General features: G+C 44.3%; 1 protein-coding gene across 1 annotated transcript; it reads left to right on the top strand.

Moving 5' to 3' along the window:
- Positions 1-22,842: 22,842 nt before the first annotated feature.
- LOC124660952 (transcription factor KUA1-like) lies at positions 22,843-24,701 on the top strand. Its single transcript, XM_047198802.1, has 3 exons — positions 22,843-23,353; positions 23,784-23,980; positions 24,069-24,701. The coding sequence occupies exons 1-3, from the start codon at positions 22,933-22,935 to the stop codon at positions 24,480-24,482; spliced, it is 1,032 nt and encodes a 343-aa protein (XP_047054758.1). The 5' UTR covers positions 22,843-22,932; the 3' UTR covers positions 24,483-24,701.
- Positions 24,702-25,129: the final 428 nt, after the last annotated feature.

Raw genomic sequence — 25,129 nt, 5'->3', positions numbered from 1 at the left:
CCATAGAGGCCAAGCCATTCCTTCAAGGAGAAACAAACCTTGACAATGAACCAGCACTAGAATAGAAGATGAGCGGCCCACTCTTGTTGTTGGTTACAAAGCTTGCAAAACCCACAATTTTTGAATTCCTCTTTATTCTAGCTTATCTGCCGTCCAAACTATTAGATAATCAACCAAGAAAGAATCTTGCACTTGAGAGGTTCGCATGGTTTCCAAACCAAGGCATCAGATAGCTTCTAAGTCCCGTAAAATGCATTTTGTACGCCGATCTTGCCAAGTAGGGACTATTAGAGTTATTGCAAATCTGTAGTTTCCATGATTGTAACCGAATATGCTGGAATATAAGGCATATTCGGATTTCCCTTATCTCCCCCTTAATTCATCACAATCCCTGTAATTCAGATGTACCAAGTATGGCCTGTTGGGCCTGTTTATTAACACGTAACCGATGCTGAGGTAAAGGCATCGTTCGCATATGGTATCAGAGCGATCCCTTCCTCGACATCAAAAATAACCACCGTCGTTCCCATCACCGACGGAAGAAAACATCCCGATGGCCACCTCCTTCACCACGGCGCCACCCATCGGAAATCCACCGACCGAGAAACACACAAGGGCCAACCACCTCCTATGGAAGGCTCAGGTCTTGCCGGCCCTGCGAGGTGCGCGGGTGCTCGGCCTCGTGGACGGCAGCGAGCCAGCGCCGCCCGAGAAGGTGGAGATCGAGAAGGACAAGGAAACCATGTCGGTGCCCAACCCGGCATATGATACATGGCTCACCAAGGATCAACAGGTACTAGGTTACCTCCTCGGCACACTCTCGCCGGAGATCCTCGCCCAAACCGTCGGCCTGGAGCATGCCGCCGACGTGTGGCAGCTCGTGAACTCCATGTTCGCGTCAAGGTCGAAGGCAAACGTCACGCATCTTCGCGGGGCGCTGTCCAACACAAAGAAGCTGAACATGGACGCGGACACCTACGTCGCCAAGATGAAGGGCTTCGCCACCGAGCTCATCGCCGCCGGACGCACCATCGACGACGACGAACTTCGCGACCTCATCCTCAACGGCCTCGACGAGGACTACAACGGGGTTGTTGCCGCGGTCAATGCAATGCCAAAGTGCACGGTGAGCGATCTCCATGATTTAATACGAGCTTTTGATATGCGACAAAATATGCTCTCTGGTGGTGACCAGAAGGGGTTCGAGTCTTCCGCGAACTCTGCAAGCCGTGGTCGTGGCTACTACAAGAAAAACAACTATCATGGTCGCCCTCGTGGCCGTGAAGAAGATAGAGGCAGGGATGGTGGTGGTGGCCGCCGTCCCCCACAAGGAGGATATGGACACGGGCGTGGTCGTGGACGTGGTGGTCGTGGACAAGGACCACCTCGATCCCGCGACGACACCCTGTGTCAAATATGCAAGAAAGATGGTCATGCTGCGCCCACATGTTGGTGGCGCTACGCGGACAACAACAACAACAATGAAAAAGAAGTCAATGCCGCCTACGGTGTGGATACCAACTGGTATACCGACACGGGCGCAACCGACCACATCACCAGCAATCTTGAGAAGCTGATGTTCCGTGATCAATATCATGGTAAGGACAAGATCCACACGGCAAATGGTGAAGGTATGCATATTAGTCATATTGGTCATTCATCTATTCAAACCCCCAATCATGAACTCCGTCTTAAAAACATTCTTCATGTTCCTCGTGCGACTAAAAATCTTGTTTCCGTTCATAAACTTGCTATTGATAATGATATCTTCTTTGAGTTTCATCCTTGGTATTTTTTGGTAAAGGACCGAGCCACGAGGAGAATTCTTCTTAGAGGACGGTGCGAAGGTGGTCTCTATCCTATCGTGTCATCATCATCATCATCCGCATCAAAGCAAGTTTGTGTCACCATCAAGCCTACAGTTGCACGGTGGCATAGTCGCCTTGGTCATCCATCGAGTTTAGTGGTTCAATAAGTTCTAAATAAATTTTGTCTTCCATATTCTAATTCTTCTAGTGTTGAAACAATTTGTGATTCATGCCAAAAAGCTAAGAGTCATCAACTTGCTTATCCTATTTCCACAAGTGTGTCGACTGCCCCTTTACAACAAATCTTTTCCGATGTTTGGGGTCGTGCTCCCACATCCGTAGGTCGATACAATTACTATGTAAGTTTCATTGATGACTTTAGCAAGTTTACTTGGATTTATCTTATAAAGAAAAAATCCGATGTCTTTGATGTTTTCCACAACTTCATGAATCTTGTTGAACGCAAATTTAATAAGAAAATAGTCACCATGCAAACAGATTGGGGAGGCGAGTATGAGAAACTAAACCCCTTTTTCCAAAAACTTGGCATCACACATCATGTATCGTGTCCACATGCTCATCAGCAAAATGGTTCAGCTGAGCGCAAACACCGCCATATAGTTGAAGTCGGTCTTGCTCTTCTTGCCAAAGCTTCCATGCCTCTAAAATTTTGGGACGAGGCCTTTCTCACCGCCACCTATCTTATCAATCTTACGCCAAGCAAAGTCATAAATAATACAAGTCCTGTAGAACGTCTTCTTGAGATCAAACCCGACTATAAATCTCTTCGTGTTTTTGGTTGCGCTTGTTGGCCAAATTTACGACCATATAATTCCCGCAAACTCGCTTTTCGCTCAAAGCAGTGCGTGTTTCTTGGGTATAGCCCACGCCATAAGGGTGTCAAATGCTTGGATGTGTCCACTGGACGAGTTTATGTTTCCCGAGATGTCGTCTTTGACGAAAATATTTTTCCATTTGCGTCTCTACATCCTAATGCCGGCGCCCAACTAAAAAAGGAGATTCTGTTGTTGCCAAACCATCTGATTCCTTCCAATGGGGGTGCAAATAATGATGACTATATGCCTAACAATTGTTCACCAATGCCTGCTGTGAGTCCTGTGCAGATGACCGAAGAAAACTCGGCGGAAAATGAAGCAGAAGTCGGGGGTCATCGCATGCAAGAAACGGACAGCCCGACCATCACGGGATCCGAGGAGGACCTCGATCCCGGGGCAGGCCCGTCGCCAGCGCCATCAGCGCGCACGGATTCCGGACGTGTTCATGCGTCGCCCGCATCGAGCAGCACTCCGCGCAAGTCCGGTGCGTCCACGGAGGAGCAGGCCGACAGCGGCGAAAGCGCATCATCGCCATCGTCTGGTGCCGCGCACGAGCCGGCCACAAGCGCGCCCTCACCCGCGTCCAGTGCGGCGCACGCGCCTCACGCTCCTGCTGGATTGCCCACTAGCCAGGAGAGGACAGGCAGGTCCACTGCTGGGCAGCAAACGTTGCCAGAATCCTCTGCGCCCAGATTTTCTGCCTCAACTCAGCCTGAAGCCCCTCCTGCAGCAACAGCAAGAACACGGTTACAGAAGGGTATTCGTCAACCAAAAACATATACTGATGGAACTATACGTTATTCTTTTTTATGTGCTACAGGAGAACCACGTAATCTAAATGAAGCTCTTGAGGACACGAACTGGCGCAAGGCGATGGATGAAGAATATGACGCACTTATAAAAAACAAGACGTGGCATTTGGTCCCTCCGCACCATGGTAATAAAAATATCATTGATTGTAAATGGGTCTACAAAATCAAGAAAAACTCTGATGGCTCCATAGATCGGTACAAAGCTCGCCTCGTAGCAAAAGGTTTTAAACAACGCTACGGCATAGACTATGAGGACACTTTTAGTCCAGTTGTAAAAGCTGCTACTATTCGTCTTGTTTTGGCTATTGCTGTCTCCAGGGGCTGGAATCTTCGACAACTTGATGTCAAGAATGCGTTCTTACATGGCATTCTGGAAGAGGAAGTGTACATGCGACAACCTTCTGGGTATGAAGATGCTGATGCCCCTCGTCACATTTGCAAACTGGACAAGGCTTTGTACGGTCTCAAGCAGGCACCGAGAGCATGGTACTCACGTTTGAGCACCAAACTGCAGCATCTTGGGTTTCGGCCATCACGAGGAGATACATCATTATTCATTTACAACAAGTCAGGTATCACGGTTTTTGTTCTTGTTTATGTGGATGACATCATAGTCACAGGGTCGTCAAGAGAAGCTATATCTACACTTGTTAAAGATCTTAACCAAAATTTTGCTATCAAGGATCTTGGAGACTTGCATTTTTTCCTAGGTATTGAAGTAAAGAAAATTCATAACGGTATAGTCCTCACTCAAGGAAAATATGCATTGGATCTTCTTGAAAAAGTTGGTATGACTAAATGCAAATCTTCTCCTACACCATTGTCGGCGTCTGAAAAAATGTCTGCACATGAGGGTGAGCCTTTGGGACCCGATGACAGTACAAGGTATAGGAGTGTGGTAGGTGCTTTGCAATATTTGACATTAACAAGACCTGATATTTCTTTTTCGGTTAACAAAGTTTGTCAGTATTTGCATGCACCTACCACCACACATTGGACAGCCGTTAAAATGATCTTAAGATATGTTAAAGATACTGTCACTACAGGCCTTACATTCACAAAATCGGTTTCCACCTTGATTAGTGCATTTTCAGATGCAGATTGGGCAGGTTGTGTTGATGACAGAAGATCTACAGGTGGTTTTGCCATATTTTTTGGATCAAATCTTATATCCTGGAGTGCTCGAAAGCAGCCAACTGTATCTAGATCAAGCACAGAAGCTGAGTACAAAGCTTTGGCCAATGCTACGGCAGAAGTCATATGGCTAGAAACTCTCCTTAAGGAACTCGGCATAAAAATTCATGAAGTCCCAAGCCTATGGTGCGACAATATGGGTGCCACATATCTCTCTGCGAATCCTGTTTTCCACGCAAGAACAAAACACATTGAGATTGATTTTCATTTTGTGAGAGAAAGAGTTGCTCAAAAACGTCTTGACATAAGATTCATTTCATCACAAGACCAAGTTGCTGATGGCTTCACCAAACCGCTTCCATACAGAAAATTAGAGGAATTTAAACGTAATCTCAACTTGTACAAGTTTTGATTAAGGGGGGATATTAGAGTTATTGCAAATCTGTAGTTTCCATGATTGTAACCGAATATGCTGAATATAAGGCATATTCGGATTTCCCTTATCTCCCCCTTAATTCATCACAATCCCTGTAATTCAGATGTACCAAGTATGGCCTGTTGGGCCTGTTTATTAACACGTAACCGGTGCTGAGGTAAAGGCATCGTTCGCATAGGAACCATCATTGGTTAGCTTTCACATGATGCTATCCGAGGTGTCCTCATTCAACTGTGCATTGACAAGCAACTCCCAAAGCTTATAGAACTGGATGATGTGATCAACGGAGAGTCCATTTTGGGTGTTGATTTAGGAAACATAAAAAAATGAATTAGTGCTAGGAGGAACTAGACACTAAATGATATAGTAGAAGCGGGACCTCAGCATGAGAATTCCAGAAATTCATTCCTGACAGGATTCGAAGTCTGGTCGTTGGGTGCGCTACTACGACCCCAACCAATAGCCCACGTCCTCTTGTTTTAGGAAACACAAAAATCATCTTCCAAAGCTTTGCGAACAGCGTGCATTTATTCTTCTCTAAGAGCCCAAAGATTAGTGGAGTAATGTCTTCAGGTCGCATACCCTCAAGCAAGCTTGAGTCTCCGTTGCATCCAACATTCGGGCCTCAGCTCACTGATTTCAAAAAAGTTAGGTCAGATCCAGGGACTGTTGAACCCGGGCCTCAGCTCACCGATTTTTTTCCAAGGATTTTCTCCACGAGGTGTTGTTCCTGTTCTATCTGAATGTGTAGACTTTCTTGTCAGGCACAGTTTGTTGCATGACAGCCACCCGTTGTGTACTTCTGTACGTATGGGTTGAATACCTCGACCGGCCGACCGGTACAAGGTACTCCCGTCTAAAGTCTGAACATTGCCATTATTTTCTCAATCCAATACCAACCTGTTGCATTCTCATAGAATGACGAGACTTGTATCCGCCGGCTCAGAAAAAGATGGGCGACGATCTACAGATGTACGTGTCAAATTCTGAAAGCAGTGTCAGCGCGCGATGCAAATCCACTTGATCTGAATATCTGACGCCGTTCTTGTGATGTAAAACAGTTGGTCGACGGGCAAGAAACGTGTGACGACCTGAACTGTTGTTCCTGGCAGCTGGAGCGTCGCATTCCAAGAGAACAGGTGTTTAGATTGTATATCACTGGTGAAGCGACATTAATTTTGACGCAGACCGAATGCAGATCATGATCATTGACCTCTCATGATATAGTACCCAGAGTACTTAAACTGGCCAGCATAATTGCAAGCACGGTTTAAGGCCTCAGCTACTGTATATTGCAGATTTCCAGTGTTTTCTCCGCAAAAAAAATAACTGAAAGAGCCTAAGAGGCATCTGAAAATGAATATGCGTGTCTCCTTTTCTTATGTTCTGTTTGGCTATCCAAACTGATGTTACTGCCATTGAAAGTCCAACGGATTGGATTCTTCTTCGTAGCACAGAAAAGAAGAGAAGAGAAATGGGATTCTTGAGTGCAAGTACTACTCGCACTTCTTTTTTGCAGGAATACAGGTACTACCTGAAGTGGGAGAACCAATAGATGCAGGATTATGCTGTTGGATACCTGTCTGCACTGTACTAGCTTTTGGTTCCTTCGCGTCTAACTTACCGTGAACAATACTGTCTCACACCCCATCCTCTTCGGATTTAGACGTTGCACCTACCTTTGTTACCAACAGGAGGCAGATAAACTGAAGATAGATGGCATAGGTGTGTCCTGTCCATGAACTTTATTGCTTGCGGAATATCCATGTCCACTTTTGTTGGAATGATTGATTGTCAAGCCCAGTTTCTTAAGAACAAAGATGATGGACATGTAGGATAAACCGATAAACTAGGTCTCAATTTAATTTTAAACAAAAGTTTAAAGCAGAAAAAAACACAAATAACAAACATCAAAACTATTCTAGAAAATTATAATTTGACAAAACTTCACATATAATTTAAAAGAATTGAAGAAAAACCATGGTGAATGTTCTTAATTATTTGTGTGCTCACTAAAGTTCAGCATTTCTTTTTGTAGAATGCTTCAACTTTTGTATATATTTTTCATAATTTCCTATATGTTAGACAACGTCCATTTTAAACAGTGAACTATGGTGCCAAGTCTGATTTGAACCCTGCACCATGAACAGTTCATATTAAATATTAAACTATCTAAAACAATTTAACATTGACCCTAGTCCATTTTTATACAGTGGTTTATGTTTTTGGTGATTTATAATGTGAAAAACCATATATAAATGGCAATGCTAAGAATTCATAATGTGCCAAATTTTATCAGAAACATCAAAATTCTGAAATATCAAAATGTAAAACCAACCTAAATAATTGGATAATATTTTCATATTTACAATGGGAATTCATGTTGTGAATACGAATACAAACAAAAAAGGGGGGAAATGTCATAGGAGGTTTTTTCCATCACAATTAATCCTATGACACCCAACAACACACCTCTGATAAGTTCTTTTTTTTTTATAGATTCCGGTAAGTTCTGTATGGGAAGTACTTCTTGTGGTTCTTCTAATTATTGAAATCATCATTTTCAGTAGGCCATTGTCTGTAGGTACAGTAGAAGAAAAGCACAAGACGGTTGACGAATCATTGTGTTGGGAAATTAGCACACTCAAATGTGATCTAAAAATGTGCCGCGGTATAAGATGTAAACTTCAACACCACTCATGCACTAACTCCACGGATTGTTGGTCTATCACAGAAGGAAACATATGCATCAAACATGTATGGAGGAACACATTCTACCCCAACAGAGGACAAGTCTTGGGTGCTCTCAGCACACAGATAGCTGATTTCTGCGAGTAGAGGGACAAGTCTGAGCACATAGGTGCAACAACAAGCAAATCAACACAGATGGTCACCAATCTTTTTTTACGTGGAAAACCTCTCAAGGTGAGAGGAAAAACCACGACCCAAAGCTATCCAAATTTTCTTCCACTATATCTAATGGGGATACAACAACTTCTTCTCTAGAGAGCGCTGGAGGATCTTAGACATCAAGATACAAGAAGATATTGGATGCCAACATCAAGATTTGGGGCACAAGAGCTAGGGATTGGAGCAATCTCACCAAAGATGGTGGAACCACGCTTGAAGGAGACAAGGATGAAGATTTGGTTTTCACAACCTTATGGACAAGGCCCGACGCTTGGTATAGCTTCTTCCTTCAAATTTCGCTCTTTCCATTCTCTCTGGTTTTCTTCTCCAATAGAGGCTATCCTAGATTTTTGTCACTCCACCTAGTGGTGGTTGGATGCATAGGAGTCTAAGCATCCCCCTTCCCTCATGTGAAATGTCAAAAATGACCCTTGGTTATAACCCTAATTGTTAGTGGGCCCTTGCACCTGTTTGGGGTGCCTGAAAGACTTCAATAGGCCATCTCCCCATATCCCACATGAGGAGGATACCCAACATTCTCCCCATCTGACTCATGTGGGGGGCACCGCCATGCCCGCTACCTTGCAACATACATGAGCTTCTCACCTGGCAATATCTTGGTCATCATATCCAAACCATTCTTGTCGGTATGGATCTTCTCAAGTATCAGCGACTTGGCACTCAAAACTTCTCGAATCCAATGATAACTCACTTCAATGTGCTTGGTTCGAGATTGGTAACTAGCATTCTTGGCAATACGGATAGCGCTTTGACTATAACAAAACATATCGTATTTCTCTTGCTTCATGCCCAACGTTTTACAAGTTCTTCATCACAACACTTCCTTGCAAGCATCAACCGTTGTGATGTACTCTGCATCTGTAGTTGATAATGAAATGCATTTCTACAACCTTGATTGCCATGACACTGCCCCCTGCATAAGTGATCAGGTAACCAGAAGTAGACTTCCTAGAATCTTCATCTCTAGCATAATGTGCATCTATTTAGCCTTGCAATACAGGATCACCGCTTCCAAACATATGCAAGATCTAGAAGTACCTTTGAGATACGTCAGATTCCACTTCACTGAGCTTTCCCTGGATTTGTCATGAACCGGCCAACAACGCGAACTGCATAGCCAATTTCAGGCCTAGTGCATACCATGGCATAAATCAAACTGGCCACAACAGATTGGTACGGTACTCTACTGATTTCTTCTTTCTCCTTCTTGTTGTAGGACAATGTTCTGAATTCAATTTGTGATGACCTGCAAGCAGAGAGGTAACAGTCTTTGGACCTTGCATATTGAACCTTTCAAGTACCTTCTTGTGAGAGCCAAAACAGCTTATTTGATCTATCACGGGAGATTTTCATGCCAAGTATTTGCTTAGCTGGTCCTAAATCCTTCATGGAAAATAATTTACTCAATGCCTTCTTGAGGAGAGAAATCCTCTTTGTGACATTTTCAACAATCAACATATCATCGACATATAGCAAGAGAATAATGAAGTCACCCTCGGTGTACCTCTTGATAAAAACACAATGATCAGGTTGTGCTTTATGGTATCCAAGCTCTGTCATGAATGACTCGAACTTCTTGTACCACTGCCGAGGAGCTTGCTTCAAGCCATGCAAGCTCTTCTTAAATTTGCACACTTGGTGCTCCTTGCCTGCAACCACGAATCCTTCTAGTTGCTCCATGTATATCTGAAAGGACACGGATGTCGCCTAGAGGGGGGGGGGTGAATAGGCGATTTAAATTTTTTACGAGATGGGCTTAACAAATGCGGAATAAAACTAGCGTTTACTTTGTCAAGCCCAAAGTCTATATACTATGGTTCACCTATGTGCACCAACAACTTATTCTAAGCAATACAAGCAAGTATGTGATAGCAAGATATATATAACTTCAAGCACGGTGGCTATCACAAGGTAAAGTGCATAAGTAAAGAGCTCGGGTATAGAGATAACCGAGGCACGTGGGAGACGATGATTTATCCCGGAGTTCACACTCTTGCGAGTGCTAATCTCCGGTGGAGAGGTGCGGTTGCTTAGTGCTCCCGAACGCCACAAGAGGCTCACCTTGAGGTGTGATACGTCTCCGACGTATCGATAATTTCTTATGTTCCATGCCACATTATTGATGATATCTACATGTTTTATACACATTATATGTCATTATTATGCGTTTTCCGGAACTAACCTATTGACGAGATGCCGAAGGGCCGGTTCGTTGTTTTCTGCTGTTTTTGGTTTCAGAAATCCTAGTAAGGAAATATTCTCGGAATCGGACGAAATCAACACCGAAGATCTTAGAATCCCCGGGAGCTTCCGAACACCCGAGAACCGCCGGAGAGGGGCCACGGGGGCCCACACATGGTGGCGGCGCGGCCCGAGGAGGGGCGCGCCGCCCTAGTGTCCGGTGGCCCCGGACCCCTCTCGACCTTGCCCTTCCGCCTATTTAAAGCCTCCGTCGCGAAAACCCCGACACGTTCGACGAAACCAGAGAAAACCTTCCGGAGCCGCCGCCATCGTGAAGCCAAGATCCGGGGGACAGGAGTCTCCGTTCCGGCACGCCGCCGGGACGGGGAAGTGCCCCGGAAGGCTCCTCCATCAACACCACCGCCATCTCCATCAACGCTGCTTGTCTCCCATGAGGAGGGAGTAGTTCTCCATCGAGGCTCGGGGCTGTACCGGTAGCTATGTGGTTAATCTCTCTCCTATGTGCTTCAATACAATAATCTCATGAGCTGCCTTACATGATTGAGATTCATATGATGATGCTTGTAATCTAGATGTCATTATTCTAGTCAAGTGAGTTTTACTTATGTGATCTCCGGAGACTCCTTGTCCCACGTGTGTAAAGGTGACGAGTGTGTGCACCGTGTGGGTCTCTTAGGCTATATTTCACAGAATACTTATTCACCGTTATGAATGGCATAGTGAAGTGCTTATTTATATCTCTTTATGATTGCAATGTGTTTTGTATCACAATATATCTCGTGTGCTACTCTAGTGATGTTATTAAAGTAGTTTATTCCTCCCGCACGGTGTAATGGTGACGAGTGTGTGCATCGTGTAGTACTTGGCGTGGGCTATGATTGTGATCTCTTGTAGATTATGAAGTTAACTATTGCTATGATAGTGTTGATGTGATCTATTCCTCCTTTCGTAGCGTGAAGGTGACAGTGTGCATGCTATGTTAGTACTTGGTTTGGTTATGTTGATCTGTCATGCACTCTAAGGTTATTTAAACATGAACATCGAATACTGTGGAGCTTGTTAACTCCGGCATTGAAGGTTCGTGTAATCCTACACAGTTAGTGGTGTTAATCATCCAATAAGAGAGTGTAGAGTCTAGCATCTATCTATTTATTCTGTTATGTGATCAATGTTGAGAGTGTCCACTAGTGAAAGTATGATCCCTAGGCCTTGTTCCTAAATACTGCTACCGCTGCTTGTTTACTTGTTTTATCGCATCTCGTAATTCCTGCAATATTACCACCATCAACCACACGCCGACAAGCACTTTTCCGGCGCCGTTACTACTCGCTTATATTTATTCATACCACCTGTATTTCACTATCTCTTCGCCGAACTAGTGCACCTATTAGGTGTGTTGGGGACACAAGAGACTTCTTGCTTTGTGGTTGCAGGGTTGCATGAGAGGGATATCTTTGACCTCTTCCTCCCTGAGATCGATAAACCTTGGGTGATCCACTTAAGGGAAACTTGCTGCTGTTCTACAAACATCTGCTCTTGGAGGCCCAACACTGTCTACAAGAATAGAAGCACCCGTAGACATCAAGCACTTTTCTGGCGCCGTTGCCGGGGAGGAAAGGTAAAAGGCTCTCATACTTCGGTCCCAGGTAAAGTACTTTTCTGGCGCCGTTGTGTGTGTGCTCGAAGCTATTTCCTTTAGATCCTGCAATTGCATCTTTTTGTTTCTTGTTTACACTAGTTTGGCATAATGGACAACAATGAGCTTCTTATTCTATTTCCTGATTTAAAACATGGATTGTTTGATGCGAAAATTAAAAAACCTATGGAATCTTATTTGCATGTTGGTAGTAATATTAGTATGAACGCTTTGAACACCATTGTTGATAATGATATAGAAAGTTCTAAGCTTGGGGAAGCTGGTTTTAATGATCTTTTTAGTCCCCCAAGCATTGAGGAGAAAATTTACTTTGATGATACTTTGCCTCCTATTTATGATGATTATAATGATAGTAGTCTTTTAGTACCGCCTGTTATGGAGGATAAATTTGATTATGATTACAATATGCCTCCTATATTTGATGATAGCTACTTTGTTGAATTTGCTCCCACTACAATTAATAAGAATGACTATGCTTATGTTGGGAGTAGTAATAATTTTATGCATGAGACTCATGATAAGAATGCTTTATGTGATAGTTATATTGTTGAGTTTTCTCATGATGCTACTGAAAGTTATTATGAGAGAGGAAAATATGGTTGTAGAAATTTTCATGTTACTAAAACACCTCTCTATGTGCTGAAATTTTTGAAGCTACACTTGTTCTATCTTCCTATGCTTGTTACTTTGCTCCTTATGAACTTGTTTATTTACAAGATTCCCTTTCATAGGAAGCATGTTAGACTTAAATTTGTTTCATACTTGCTTTTTGATGCCCTCTTTTGCTTCAACTACTATTTCTTGCGAGTGCATCATTAAAGCTGTTGAGCCCATCTTAATGGCTATAAATAAAGCACTTCTTGGGAGATAACCCATGTGTTTATTTTGCTACAGTACCTCTATTTTGTATTTGAGTCTTGGAAGTTTTTACTACTGTAGCAAACTCTCCTTATCTTAGTTTTATTGCATTGTTGTGCCAAGTAAAGTCTTTGATAGTAAGGTTCATACTAGATTTGGATTACTGCGCAGAAACAGATTTCTTGCTGTCACGAATCTGGGCCTAATTCTCTGTAGGTAACTCAGAAAATTATGCCAATTTACGTGAGTGATCCTCAGATATGTACGCAACTTTCAGTCAATTTGAGCATTTTCATTTGAGCAAGTCTGGTGCCTCAATAAAATTTGTCTTTACGGACTATTCTATTTTGACAGATTCTGCCTTTTATTTCGCATTGCTTCTTTTGCTATGTTGGATGGATTTCTTTGTTACATTAACCTCCAGTAGCTTTGGGCAATGTCCATAAGTGTTAAGAATGATTGTGTCACCTCTGAACATGTGAATTTTTATTATGCACTAACCCTCTAATGAGTTTGTTTCGAGTTTGGTGTGGAGGAAGTTTTCAAGGGTCCAGAGAGGAGGATGATATACTATGATCAAGAAGAGTGAAAGCTCTAAGCTTGGGGATGCCCCCGTGGTTCATCCCTGCATATTTCAAGAAGACTCAAGCATCTAAGCTTGGGGATGCCCAAGGCATCCCCTTCTTCATCGACAAATTTATCAGGTTCCTCCCTTGAAACTATATTTTTATTCGGTCACATCTTATGTACTTTAGTTGGAGCGTCTGTTTGTTTTTTTTTTGTTTGAATAAATGCTTGTGTGGGAGAGAGACACGCTCCGCTGGTTCATATGAACACATGTGTTCTTAGCTTTTATTGTTCATGGCGAAGGTTGAAACTGCTTCGTTAATTGTTATATGATTGGAAACGGGAAATGCTACATGTGGTAATTGATAAAATGTCTTGGATAATTTGATACTTGGCAATTGTTGTGCTCATGTTTAAGCTCTTGCATCATATACTTTGCACCTATTAATGAAGAAATACATAGAGCTTGCTAAAATTTGGTTTGCATAATTGGTCTCTCTAAGGTCTAGATAATTTCTAGTAAAGAGTTTGAACAACAAGGAAGACGGTGTAGAGTCTTATAATGTTTACAATATGTCTTTTATGTGAGTTTTGCTGCACCGGTTCATCCTTGTGTTTGTTTCAAATAACCTTGCTAGCCTAAGCCTTGTATCGAGAGGGAATACTTCTCATGCATCCAAAATCCTTGAGCCAACCACTATACCATTTGTGTCCACCATACCTACCTACTACATGGTATTCCTCCGCCATTCCAAAGTAAATTGCTTGAGTGCTACCTTTAAACAATTCAAAATTTATCACCTCTGGTTTGTGTCAATGTTTTATAGCTCATGAGGAAGTATGTGGTGTTTATCTTTCAATCTTGTTGGGCAACTTTCACCAATGGACTAGTGGCTTCATCCGCTTATCCAATAATTTTGCAAAAAAGAGCTGGCAATGGGATTCCCAGTCCCAAATTAATTAACAAAAATAGACGCTCCTCCATGGTATGTGATTGTTGGACGGCAGCCGAAGGATTCGGTTAGCCATGGCTTGAGAAAGCAAAGGTGGGGAGGAGTGTCATCATAATAAAACTAAAATAAAAAGGCACTCCTTCATGGTATGAGATTGTTGGCAGGCACCCGAGGATTCGGTTAGCCATGGTTTGTGAAAGAAAGGTTGGAAGGAGTGCCACACAAAAATAAAAATAATTCATGGGAGCCGCTCTTTGAAGGTTTGTCTGGCAAGGGGGTTAGAGTGCCCACTACCATTCGTTGACAACAACAAACACCTCTCAAAACTTTACTTTTATGCTCTCTTTATGTTTTCAAAACCAAAGCTCTAGCACAAATATAGCAATCAATGCTTCCTCTCGCGAAGGGCCATTCTTTTACCTTTTATGTTGAGTCAGTTCACCTATCTCTCTCCACCTCAAGAAGCAAACACTTGTGTGAACTGTGCATTGATTCCTACATACTTGCATATTGCACTTGTTATATTGCTTTGCATTGACAAACTATCATTGAGATATACATGTTACAAGTTGAAAGCAACCGCTAAAACTTAATCTTCCATTGTGTTGCTTCAATACCTTTACTATGAATTTATTGCTTTATGAGTTAACTCTTATGCAAGACTTATTGATGCTTGTCTTGAAAGTACTATTCATGAAAAGTCTTTGATTTATGATTCAGTTGTTTACTCATGTCATTACAATTGTTTTGATCGCTGCATTCATTACATATGCTTACAATAGTATGATCAAGGTTATGATGGCATGTCACTCCATAAATTATCTTTGTTATCGTTTACCTGCTCGGGACGAGCAGAACTAAGCTTGGGGATGCTGATACGTCTCCGACGTATCGATAATTTCTTATGTTCCATGCCACATTATTGATGATATCTACATGTTTTATACACATTATATGTCATTATTATGCGTTTTCCGGAACTAACCTATTGACGAGATGCCGAAGGGCCAATTGCTGTTTTCTGCTGTTTTTGGTTTCAGAAATCCTAGTAAGGAAATATTCTCGGAATCGGACGAAATCAACACCGAAGATCTTAGAATCCCCGGAGCTTCCAGAACACCCGAGAACCGCCAGAGAGGGGGCCACAGGGGGCCCACACTTGGTGGCGGCGCGGCCCAGGAGGGGGGCGCGCCGCCCTAGTGTCTGGTGGCCCCAGACCCCCTCTGACCTTGCCCTTCCGCCTATTTAAAGCCTCCGTCGCGAAAACCCTGACACGTTCGACGAAACCAGAAAACCTTCCAGAGCCGCCGCCATCGCGAAGCCAAGATCTGGGGGACAGGAGTCTCCGTTCCGGCACGCCGCCGGACGGGGAAGTGCCCCGGAAGGCTCCTCCATCAACACCACCGCCATCTCCATCAACGCTGCTTGTCTCCCATGAGGAGGGAGTAGTTCTCCATCGAGGCTCGGGGCTGTACCGGTAGCTATGTGGTTAATCTCTCTCCTATGTGCTTCAATACAATAATCTCATGAGCTGCCTTACATGATTGAGATTCATATGATGATGGTTGTAATCTAGATGTCATTATGCTAGTCAAGTGGGTTTTACTTATGTGATCTCCGGAGACTCCTTGTCCCACGTGTGTAAAGGTGACAAGGTGTGCACCGTGTGGGTCTCTTAGGCTATATTTCACGTAATACTTATTCACTGTTATGAATGGCATAGTGAAGTGCTTATTTATATCTCTTTATGATTGCAATGTGTTTTGTATCACAATATATCTGTGTGCTACTCTAGTGATGTTATTAAAGTAGTTTATTCCTTCTGCACGGTGTAATGGTGACAGTGTGTGTGCATCGTGTAGTACTTGGCGTGGGCTATGATTGTGATCTCTTGTAGATTATGAAGTTAACTATTGCTATGATAGTGTTGATGTGATCTATTCCTCCTTTCGTAGCGTGAAGGTGACAGAGTGTGCATGCTATGTTAGTACTTGGTTTGGTTATGTTGATCTGTCATGCACTCTAAGGTTATTTAAACATGAACATCGAATATTGTGGAGCTTGTTAACTCCGGCATTGAAGGTTCGTGTAATCCTACACGATTAGTGGTGTTCATCATCCAACAAGAGAGTGTAGAGTCTAGCATCTATCTATTTATTCCGTTATGTGATCAATGTTGAGAGTGTCCACTAGTGAAAGTATGATCCCTAGGCCTTGTTCCTAAATATCGCTACCGCTGCTTGTTTATCGTTTTACCGCATCTCGTACTTCCTGCAATATTACCACCATCAACCACACGCCAGCAAGCACTTTTCCGGCGCCGTTACTACTCGCTTATATTTATTCATACCACATGTATTTCACTATCTCTTCGCCGAACTAGTGCACCTATTAGGTGTGTTGGGGACACAAGAGACTTCTTGCTTTGTGGTTGCAGGGTTGCATGAGAGGGATATCTTTGACCTCTTCCTCCCTGAGATCGATAAACCTTGGGTGATCCACTTAAGGGAAACTTGTTGCTGTTCTACAAACCTCTGCTCTTGGAGGCCCAACACTGTCTACAAGAATAGAAGCACCCGTATACATCAAGGTGTGGTTGCTCGATGCACACCAACGCCACAAAGGCCTCACCCCAAGATGCGGTACTCACACCACACACCGAACGCCACGAAGGCGCCTCACCTAAATCTCCGGTGACCCTCGCCACAAAGGCCTAGGTCACGTTTCCACTAAGGGATTTCCTTCGAGGCGGAAACCGGGCCTTACACAAAGATTGGGGCACACTTCCACAACTTAATTGGAGGCTCCCAACAAATCGCCACAAAGGCCTAGAATCCGTCTAGGGTTCCACGAACCCAAGAGTAACAACCTTCTTGCCTTCACCACCACGAATCACCGTGGAGAACTCAAACCGATGCACCAAATGCAATGGCAAGAACACCACAAAGATGCTCAAGTCCTTCTCTCTCAAATTCCAACAAAGCTACAAAAGCTATTGGGGGAATAAGAGAGGAAGAACAAAGAGGAGAACACAAAATTCTCCAAGATCTAGATCCCAAAGATTCACTCACAAAGAGATGATTTGGTTTGGTCAAAGTGTGGATCTAGATCCCCTCAATCTTTCTCTCAAAAAGATGCAAGAATCATTGGTTGGGGAAGGAGAGATGAAGCTCACAAAAAGTCAACAACAATGGTGGTGAGCTTGAGAGAGAGGAGGAAGAAGAAGGAGCTTGGATCCCAAAAACCAAGAGAGAGAGGGGGCTTAAAAAGGAGGCCCCAATTTTTCTGCCCGTTGGAGGCTGCATCGCGCGAGGGAGAAGGGACCGGTAGTACCGGCCCTTGGTGGCCGGTACTACCGGCCAGTGTTGGCAGGAGGTGGCGGAGGGTGAGCTGTGGGCTGGGAGGGGGAGGCCGGAGCCTCCGGCCATGGTGAGGCCGGTGGTACCGCTCGTGCCTCCGGCGGCTGCCCCTCCTCCCCTTTTTCCTTTCTTTTACTTTTCTTTCTTTTAAACCCAAATATGAAATGCAAATATCTTGAGATTGGAGAATCCAAACGAGATGAAACCAATTTTGTTGGAAAGAGGTCGACAAGAGCTATCCCTACAAAAAGTGAAATTATGGAAACTAGTGGGAAGTGATTTTCTATTATTTTTAGAGGTGCAACACCTCAACATGAGAAACCGAGAAAATCACCAAACTCGAAAACGCAACAAGTGATAAACCCGAAATCCATTTTCGATGAACTAGAGCTTGTCATGAGAATAAGCACAAGCTCTAAAACATCACATGGATAAGATCCAAATAACAACCAAGAAAGATGATGCAAGGATGCAAAGGTTTGAGCTCTCTCCGAAAGATACGATCGAGTTACTCACTCGAGAGCCCTCTTGATAGTACGGCAACTAAACTATGAACCGGTCTCCAACTACACCATGAGACCGGTGAGAAAGAAACCCTATCAAGAGCAAACCTTAACCTTGCGCATTCCACTTGAGCTTGATGATGATGGTCTTGACCACAACAAGATGGAACGCCTTTCTTGATTGTGCTTCCTTGACGAAGTCTTGTAGATTGCTCCCCCATAATCCACCATGGGAGAGCTTCTTCTTCGGCGCATCTTCTCAAATCCATGAACACCATATGGATGGCAAGATTCAAGCATATGATCTCTTCGAGCTGGCTCATCTTGAACTTGCACTTCATTTCTTCATACTTCATCATGTTGATGTCTTGAGATAACTTGAGGGCTCACTTCATCTTCATCTTCAAGACATACTTGACACTTGATATCCTTCATCAATTTCTTCTTATTGCAACCTTGAAGCCAACAAATGGTTCAAGCATTGCCTATGGACAATACCTACAAATATAACTCAATGCAAACATTAGTCCATAGGGATTGTCATTAATTACCAAAACCACACATGGGGGCTCCATGCACTTTCAATATCTCCTCCTCTAGGTCATCGTGTAGGAACGTTGTCTTCACATCAAGTTGTTCAATTTCCAAGTCCATGGTGGCAGCGATGCCCAATGCAACTCGGACTGAAGACATCTTAACCACCTGACAGAATATCTCATCAAAGTCAATACCTTTTTTTGACTAAAACCTTTTCACAACCAATCTGACCTTGTACCTTGCACTAGAGGATATTAGACATCAAGATACAAGTAGATCTTGGATGCCAACAACAAGATTTGGGGCACATCAGCTAGGAATTGGAGCAATCTCACTAAAGATGGTGGAACCACAGCTTGAAGGAAACAAGGATGTAGATCTGGTCTTCACAACTTTGTGGGCAGGGCCCGACACTAGGTATAACTTCTTCCTTGAACTTTCTCTCTTTTCCTTCTTTCTTGGTTTTCTTCTCCAATGGAGGCTATCCTAGATTTTCGTTACTCCACCTAGTGGTGGATGGATGGGAAGTTTAACATCCCCCTCCCTCATGTGCAATGTCCAAAATGACCTTTGGTCATAATCCTAATGGGTAGTAGGCCCGCAAATGTTTGGGCCGCCTGAAAGGCTTCAATAGGCCATCTCCTCACATCCCACATGAGGAGGATACCCAGCACCTTGAACCATAATATTCACTAGGTTTTAGTGTGTAGGTTTATTGTTCTTTGTGAGGGGCTCGAGTCTTTGCTGGAGAGAGAGAGATCCCTTGATTTCTTGATGTTGATGGTTGACATAGGCATCCCAAATGGGCCTGCCAAATATAGTACCCGGGGTTTATTGAAGGCCCACTACCCGAGGAATAAGAAGATTCGGAAGCCCAAGATATGTTAAAGGAAAAGATAGAGTTGTAATAGGAAGTGTTATTTGTAATCTGGCGGGATGAGTTAGAAACCGTCCCGGACTACGTAACTTGTACAAAACGAAACCCTCGGCTCCACCTCCTATATAAAGGGGGAGTCGAGGGACGAAGAGATCATCGAATCATTGTCTGCAAACCCTAGATTTCATATTCGTCGAGTACTTTTCGGCTGAAACCTTCGAGATCTACTTGCCCTCTACTTCTAACTAAACCCTAGCCTACAATCCATAGGCATTGACAAGTTAATCCCTTGTCAATGGTTTCGCAGGGGTGGAAATTATGGTGTCTTGTAGGCTTTAGATCCCAGACAGCAGGGCGGAAATTCTAGGGCATGTTCCCGGACCAAATTTCTGGTCCAAATTTTTTGAGTTTTGTCAAGTGGCGCAGCTCATAGATGGGGGCAAAAATATGCTAGAAATCTAGTACCGGAGATTCTATCTCTCCGACCCAAGGCGTAATTTTTGGAGCAAGTTTCGAGGCCAAATTTCCGGTCCAACCTTTCTTGAGTTGCATCGTGTGGCGCAACTCAAGAAGGGGGGCTGAAATAGGCTGGAAACTTGGTACACGAGATTTTATATCTCCGGCCTAGGGCGGAAACTCCAACCCCCAAGGGTTTCTTTTTCCCCCGGAGATTCCGGTCTAAAATAATGCCAGAGATTTCCGCCCACATGTACCTCCAACGGCTAGAAATCATGGGAGGCTATTAGTAGCTCCATCTTATTCCCGAAGGAGGTTGCCCAATTTTCCTCTTTCTCCTCCATTACTCTTGAGTTTAATATTCGAAGACTGGCTAGTTTCACGGAGCAGGTCAACGTTGGTTGTGTTTGCGTGGTTGGCATCCTCTTGTGTTCTTTGTTGTGTCGCCAAACGAGAGTGGGCATGGACCTATAGTGTTGTTATTGTGTGGCTTGGCCGCCTTTTGTATCGGTTTTTGACCGTTTTTTGCTAATTAACCAAACAAGTATCTTCTTCTTAATTAAAGGATGATGCAAAGCTTTTGCCTGCATTTCAACAAAAAAAACATATGTTATGTTATACAAGCGACAATCAAATAACAAAGAACGAAAAGAAAATCGCAGCGAAGATACAAGATTTTAACGTGGAAACCCCTCCAACACAGAGGCAAAAAAACCATGAGCGTCAGGTAGCAAAATTTCACTATATCGAGAGTGTTTAAAAACGTTGTGGGTTATATTATAATCTGATAAACCCTAGCCGGTGGCTTACAATAGGTATATATAGACGGTGACATCGATCCGCACTGCTTCCGACCAACCTCCGGCGACGGACCTCGTTCCGCTCGTTAGAAGTTAGCTGCCCTTTAATATGAATTTAGATCACAACATAACATGTTATAAATATATTATATGGGCTGCGATGTAAAATATCCTGCGATGTTGCGTGTATCTTTGATTGCACGTTCTGTGAAACTTTTCTCTTACCTAACAGAAAAGTTATTATGGGTGCACCAATTGAATCTAAATTTCATCCCATCTACTCTCTCCATCCCACCAAAAATGTCTCAACTTTGTCAAATTTTGGATGTATCTATCTACTAGATAATATCTAGATACATTCAAGTTTAGCAAAGTTGAGATACGTTTGGTGGGACTACACCTAGGCATTCCTCGGGCTGGGCCAGGTTTTGGGCCGGGCCCAAAAAAGTCTGACTCTAAATTCCTAGGCCCGAGCCCGCCCGCCACAACCTTCGGGCTTACAAATCGAGCCCAAACCCAGCCCGAACAGAAGAAAGCCCGACCTGACAAACCTGATCCGAACTAAGCTAAAATTGTGTTTTTTACAAGCCCGAGCCCGGCCCGGCTTGACGTTCGGGCTCCAAAATCAGGCCTGAACCCGGCCCGACCTGGGATTTTTGGGCCGGCCGGGCTGCCCATGCCCAACTGTAGGTGGGACGGGGGGAGTAGTATAAATGGAGAACGAAGTTGCACATGAAGTGTTCTTTTCAGTGTAGGTGATCCTCTAACACCAACACCTCCGATTAATTAGTAATTTCAGAGTAGTACTGCTTCTTTTAATTATTGAAATCATCGTTTTCAGTAAGGCACTGGAGCGTATGCATGATCACACTGACAAATTGTGAGATGGTTGAAGACGTACAAGACTCTAAGCAATCGCTTTTTTCAGTAAAACATGATGCGCCAAATTGACAGGTAAAATTCAGACCTAGTGCCTATTCGCACGACACTTCGGATAATGTAAATCCCAGCCATTTTTTAATCTGAATGAGACACATTCTTTCTGCAACTTTCATTAACTCACACTGGTTTGGTATGGATTAGGTTAGGAGAACTTTATCCTGTCCATTTGCAGTTTTGTAAAGACTAAAGAGTGACTGGTTGTTGGCTACTTAGGTCTAAGAGATATGAAGTTCATGAAAGGAAGCATAGAAAAATGCCACTACCAAATGATCAGTGCACACTGAGCACAGATGAAGGGAGTAGAAGTAGAATAAACAGATGTATGACATTTTCTATCTTGGAACTATCAAATTTTTCTAATAGCTGTGCAAGGTACACAATACTAGCATATCTCCCTTTTGTGGTTGTTATGTGACGACCTTTTTGTCCAATCCTGGATCCGGATCTTGGCACCTAACCTTGATAAGTATGCTTGCTTGCATAGGAAGACCTCTTCAGTTCTATCTGTCACACTCCTGTTATTAGCCAATGTCCTTTGATCCTCAAAACAAGAGGAGCTAAAGAACTACACCACAACTCTTCAGCAACACCAACTACCTTGTATCATCTATATCTTTATCGCATCCTATCCCATTGAATCTCTCCTTTAGTTTCTTATAGTCGTACAAGAATATAAGATTCCAAGTCACTCAACAGGAGAGCAAAACAGTATCTTTCTTACTCCTTGTTTACTGCAAGTTGGAAATGAATCTTAGTTTCCTTCTTTTCTTGGGGGTGAAATGTCTTCCTCCTCTGTTGATCCATTGATTTATATGAGCCGGCAAAATGGACTTTCGAATTCTAGACAGTCCTATCATGTCTCTGCAGATATTTTTGGCACTTGTCATTGCTTCCGTGGATTACAACATAATAGAAAGTTCTTTCCCTAACAGAGGGTAACACAAGACTTTTCCATTCAGTTAACCTTGTCGGACTAACAGAACATACACACAGGGCAAAGGTATAAGATTCCTGATATGAGCCATACAGGAACACCATATACAGCATGACGGCGACATGCCACAGCATTATTGGCATCCAAAGACTCTGCAGATTCCACCGGATCCCAGGTGCAGCAAGTTAAATAGGCCAGCATCGGTGAGATTGAATTGTCAAATACCATAAAGGGAGACGATGCCAATGTGTCGCCTTCATCGGCACAGGTGTGCACCCCCCAGCGAATCAGTAGTCCCCTGCCACATCTTTCTCCCCTATTAAGCCCCAGATGCTACATCTCCACACCATCTTATCAATATCAGGGCCAGAGAATTGTTTCTTCTTCTTCGCTCTATCTTGTTGCTTTCCTGTGCCATCGTCTGGCATGGCTCGGAAATGCTCCAGCTGCGGGCATAATGGCCATAACTCCAGGACCTGCAGTGGTAACAACGGCGGTGGTGGTGGCGGTGGTGGGCTGAGGCTGTTCGGTGTGCAGCTGCAAGTTGGTGCTGCACCTCTGAAGAAGAGCTTCAGCATGGAGTGCCTCTCGTCGTCGGCCTACTACGCGGCCGCGGCGGTGGCCGCGTCCAACTCGTCGTCGTCCGTGTCGTCGTCATCGTCGCTGGTCTCGGTGGAGGAGAACGCCGAGAAGATGGGCCACGGCTACCTCTCCGATGGCCTCATGGGCAGGGCTCAGGAGAGGAAGAAGGGTGAGTTCGTGTACTGGTTTCTTGAGCAGTTCGTTGGTCCGGTATACCTCGCTGACACGCTTGATATGCTATGCTATGGATTTTGATATTAATCATATTATAGTCTGTGATAGCGATCTAATCGTCATGATGTCTAAGGCCTGATTAAGAAAACAAATCCGAAGTTTTTTTTCCCCTAGCTAGAGACTAAAGATCTGAAGATTCTTGTTGATGCATGAGTGGTTGTATGACTTGTTTGTATCCAATTGTGCCATCAGTTGCTATCTGCTATGCCAAACTTGCAACTAGATAACAGGAAATACTTAGTCTTTCAGGTCTTAACTTTCAGTAATCATGTCTAATAGCTTGCACGAATCAGTTTGTTCTCTCTTCTTCACCTGAAGATGTCCAGTTACGTTGGGTGAACTAATCGTGTGACGCATGGCATCAGGGGTTCCATGGACGGAGGATGAGCACCGGAGGTTCCTGGCCGGCTTAGAGAAGCTCGGGAAAGGCGACTGGCGAGGCATCTCCCGGCACTTCGTCGCGACACGCACCCCGACGCAGGTGGCCAGCCACGCCCAGAAGTACTTCCTCCGGCAGGCCGGCCTCGCGCAGAAGAAGCGGAGGTCCAGCCTCTTCGACGTGGTACGTGCACGCCTCAAAACGCGAGCTGGAGTTCTGGACGTAGTAACAAACCAGCTGACATGCACGAACCTTCCTCTCTTTTCTTCAGGCCGAGAAGAATGGCGACAAGGCGGCGAAGGAGAGTCGTCCGAGACTGAAACACGAGACTAGCAGCTCCGTGGACGGGATGGCAATTCGGTCATTCCCTGCTCTGTCTCTAGGACCCAGCAGGCCGAGGCCCGACGCCGCCGTGCTTCCACCATGCCTGACCTTGATGCCGAGCTATTCGTCGCCGCCGGCCCCGTTGATAAGCGGCGCTGCACTGTCGATGGCGAGGCGTGCACCGAAGCTCCCTCCTTCCCTGGCGGAAAATGCAATTCCTCCTCCTCCTCCTCGGCAGGCGCCAGACCTGGAGCTGAAGATCTCGTCGACCGCTGCTGCCCGGAAGACCGACCAGGCCAGCGTCGGTTCTTCGCCGACGCCGCGGACGCCATTTTTCGGAACCATCTGCAGGGTCACCTAATGGGAAAAAAAAGGAGAATGCTGAAGAGATTTGCTGGTAGACGATGATGAAGGGGAAGAGCTTTTGCTAGTGGCGTACAGTAATTAAGTCAGTATGCGTGCGTTGCTGGCGTTAACAATGCCATCGATCCATGATCCTATATTGTCATCACAAGACCAAACTTTACCGGCCTAATTTAGCCATGCAAATAAACAAGGAACGGGCTATATCACCTCGGCATCTTTATGTTGACACAAAGGCGTCTCTGAGACTGAGTGGGTCTTGTTTCTAGCGCTGGGTCGATCGACATGGTGGGATAACATGAGCTCACAATATTCACCTGTTGGGTACGCAATGGATTTACAGACAAGGACGTCTAGTCTAGAATAACCAATCACTGGCTATCTCCGAGATATTTTTGCGCAACAATGATATAATCACGGTTTAAGCTGCCCTGATGAGGTAAACTTTGTGTAAATGTCCATGTCGCTGAAGATCCGGCTATGATCCTGATAATGCACCAATTATACTATATCTGATAACTGGCGCCCGGAGCGACAGGTGGCGGCAGTGAGTTCGTTGCTTAAGTTAGCACGACAGACAGCAACGGTGGTTGGAGCTGCTCGCGACATGCGTCGCTCTCCCAATCGAAATGGATGCATTGCTCA

This window comes from Lolium rigidum, chromosome 6, assembly GCF_022539505.1.
Source record: "Lolium rigidum isolate FL_2022 chromosome 6, APGP_CSIRO_Lrig_0.1, whole genome shotgun sequence".
In the NCBI taxonomy this organism is placed as follows: Eukaryota; Viridiplantae; Streptophyta; class Magnoliopsida; order Poales; family Poaceae; genus Lolium; species Lolium rigidum.
The sequence above is the reverse complement of the archived record's forward strand: the minus strand, read 5'-3'. Positions and strand labels throughout refer to the sequence as shown.